Source organism: Cyprinodon variegatus, unplaced genomic scaffold (genome assembly GCF_000732505.1).
Source record: "Cyprinodon variegatus isolate N-32 unplaced genomic scaffold, C_variegatus-1.0 Scaffold472, whole genome shotgun sequence".
In the NCBI taxonomy this organism is placed as follows: domain Eukaryota; kingdom Metazoa; phylum Chordata; class Actinopteri; order Cyprinodontiformes; family Cyprinodontidae; genus Cyprinodon; species Cyprinodon variegatus.
Window position 1 is genome coordinate 347,957 of NW_015150925.1, and position 3,166 is coordinate 351,122.

The 3,166-nt window shown below is 50.1% G+C and overlaps 1 protein-coding gene across 1 annotated transcript in view; it reads right to left on the bottom strand.

Annotated features, from left to right (window-relative positions):
• Positions 1 to 3,166, bottom strand: part of LOC107094252 (ephrin type-A receptor 7-like) — a 25,203-nt gene that overhangs the window by 4,397 nt on the left and 17,640 nt on the right. Inside the window, exons 6-11 of the mRNA XM_015389770.1 lie at positions 2,088 to 2,143; positions 1,628 to 1,753; positions 1,364 to 1,549; positions 1,044 to 1,105; positions 835 to 951; positions 675 to 761 (exon numbers count right to left, since the gene is read on the bottom strand). Of these exons, the coding sequence (XP_015245256.1) occupies positions 675 to 761; positions 835 to 951; positions 1,044 to 1,105; positions 1,364 to 1,549; positions 1,628 to 1,753; positions 2,088 to 2,143 (634 nt within the window). The remainder of the gene's footprint in view (positions 1 to 674; positions 762 to 834; positions 952 to 1,043; positions 1,106 to 1,363; positions 1,550 to 1,627; positions 1,754 to 2,087; positions 2,144 to 3,166) is intronic.

Consider the following 3,166-nt stretch of genomic DNA (forward strand, 5'->3'; position numbering starts at 1 on the left):
CAATACTAGAACAGTTCTAGAACCTGCTGTAGTAGAACCGATACTAGAACAGTTCTAGAACCTGCTGCAGTAGAACCAATACTAGAACAGTTCTAGAACCTGCTGCAGTAGAACCGATACTAGAACAGTTCTAGAACCTGCTGCAGTAGAACCAATAATAGAACAGTTCTAGAAGCTGCTGCAGTAGAACTAATACTAGAACAGTTCTAGAAGCTGCTGCAGTAGAACCAATACTAGAACAGTTCTAGAACCTGCTGCAGTAGAACCAATACTAGAACAGTTCTAGAACCTGCTGTAGTAGAACCAGAACATCTGGATCGGACGCCACTCAGCCGATCCAATCAGAACCAGTGGCTGATGTTAAACCAGGTCTCAGCCAGCAGAACGGGACTCGGATTGAGACTCCTAATTGGTTCAGTAAAGAGCCAATCACAAGCTGAGGTTGCTGGAGTGTAGATTTTATGGGTTTCCATGGAAACCAGACTGATAACTGGGAAGAATGTGGGAAAATGTTGAAGCACCATCTAATAGTTGGAGTTCTGGTGCTGCTGGGATGCGGTTCTGACGCAACCGGCTGAGTTGGACTTGGTTTAGAATCCGTCAGAAGAAGAGGTTCTGCTGCTTGATGCATGTTGGTTCTGATAAAGACAGAAGGAACGGGTGGAACATCTTACCAGCGTGGTGTAGATGGCCTCGATCTTTTCCTCCTGAAGAGGCCTGAAGCCTGAAACCTTGCAGGTCAGGTTGGAGTTGACCAGAACCTGGAATGAGCAGAACAAGGAGTGAAGCTGGTTCTGAGGTGGAGAACGCCGCGCTCTCCTCCATCTGCCTCACCTTGTGCGCCGCCAACCGCTTGTGGACAAAGCCCATCTCAGTGAGGTACTTCATGCCTGAAGCCACGCCGCTCAGCATGTCCATCAGCTGCATGGCGCTCAGCTGGCCTTCGTGTTTCTATGGAGACAGAGGGGAGTTAGCTGAGCGGAACCAGCAGCGCCGCCGTTCTGTCATCACGCTCGCCAACAGGGCCCGAAAATCAAGCGTACCCTGAGGAAGGCGTCCATGGCGCCGTTGGCCATGCTCTCCTCCACGATCATCATGGTGTTTCCTGCAGACACACAGGGATCTGTCAGAGGAGAACGGACCAGAACCAGTCAGTCCGGTTGGTTCTACAGCTGCACACAGTCAGGGTTCATTAGGGCCAATCAGGCGACCCGGTTCTGGGCTCAGGTAGAACCAATACTAGAACAGTTCTGCTGCAGTAGAATTAATACTAGAACAGTTCTAGAACCTGCTGCAGTAGAACCAATACTAGAACAGTTCTAGAACCTGCTGCAGTAAAACCGATACTAGAACAGCCCCCCACCTGTGGTGATGACCCCTTCCAGGCGGATGATGTTCCCGTGGTCGAACTGTCCCAGGATTCCGGCCTCGCTCAGGAAGGAGCGCCGCTGCTTGTCGGAGCAGCCGGCCCTCAGCGTCTTGATGGCCACCGGCAGCTCTCTCTTACTGGGGAGCCTCAGGCAGCCGCGGCACACCTCCCCAAAGTCACCTGCAGGGGGAAACGGAGAGCAGAACTCAGGTTGGGATGTCAGAACCAGGTGCGACCCAGCACCAGCGGGTCCGGTACCTGTGTGCATGATTCTCTCTATCTTGATGCTCTGGTTGTCCAGCTCCTTGGCGAAGGCGTGCACGGCCTGCAGCAGGTCCTCACAGGTCTCCGGGTCGATGTAGGTTCTCCGGGTTGGGATTTTAACTGGAATCACAGAGACTTCCTCAGTGTTGCTTCAACAGACATGATCAGAGGAATCAAAGTCAGACAGGAAACAGGAAGCTCATTAGAGTCTAACTGGGAGTTATCCCAGTAACCTCCATCAGCAGAACACAGAGACCAGTTCAGCATGAAGCGCTTTGATGTCCAATCAGTTATTTCTGCTCTGCTCTTTCTGATCAGAACCAAATGGACTCTTTCATCTGACGTCTCGTTTCTCTTCAGAGTGTAATGAGCGCAGGTCCGACGGTCGGAGAGGAGCCGCCCAACAGAACCCAGCAGAACCTCTGATAGCTGTGATGTTAGAAGTGGGACTTACACTGGAAGTAAAGTTCCTCGTCTCCTTCCTGGGAAGCTTTGCTGTAGCCGCACTGCCTGCAGAGATAAAAACACAAAAGGCTGATTATCACCACAGATCTGACTGCAGCGGGATTATTGACGCCTCAGAGGAGGAACTCAGGCTGCTGTTTAATGGCAGAGAAGCAGTTTGTTCACAGCTCTCATCTGGATGAGCGCCGTTCCACCATGATCCGTCCGCTGGATGGAAAACTGAGAGGTTTTTCCAGTCGACTCGCTAGATTAAGGTTCTGATGATAAACCCTGAAAAAGCCCAACCCTTAAATCCCACATGGTTCTGCTGGGAGCCGGTCCCGACCCTACGCAGGGTCCAAAGCGGGTCGCTGTGGTTCTGCAGGTTCCAGCTGATTCTGATGGTAACAGCCGGTTAATCAGCTGCAGAACCACAGGGACCCTGAACCTGACCGCGTCCTGCTCTCTCTCCCTGACCTGCAGCATCGTTGGCTGACCGGCGGCTGGAGAGTCAGGATTCTGAAGAAGCTTCAGCTTTAAGGTCCGGTTACCAAGGAAACTGAACTTTACTTATTTTCTGTTTGGAGCAAGTTAATTATTTATTTTTGGACATTTTATTGTATTTCCTGTTAATTTCCGTTTCCTTCTGAGAGAACAGGTGAGGAACACCAAGGTCTCTCAGCATCTGATCCAAACTAACAGCAGGTCCAACCGGATCAGAACTTTCTTCTCTTTTAACTGCTGATCCTCAGGATTAAATCCAAACCCAAAGAAATCAAGTTCCAGAAAAGCCAGATGGGCGGAGCTTCAACAAAATAACCGACTGAATGAGAAATCAGCATCTTTATCATCAGCTTTATGATCCATGAAGCAGTTCTGATCCGGTTCTGAACGGGTCTGAGATCCTCCAGCCCATCTGGAGTCTGAAGCTCGTCGCTTCAATCTGAGGAAGACTTTAGACGGCTTCAATCTTCATCACAAAACGAGGAAATCAGAAAGATCCAGATTATTATTTTGGGGGATTAAATGTGTCTTATGTGACTGAAAGCATGAAACCCAATGAATGTTTGAGGAATCAGAACCAGCAGA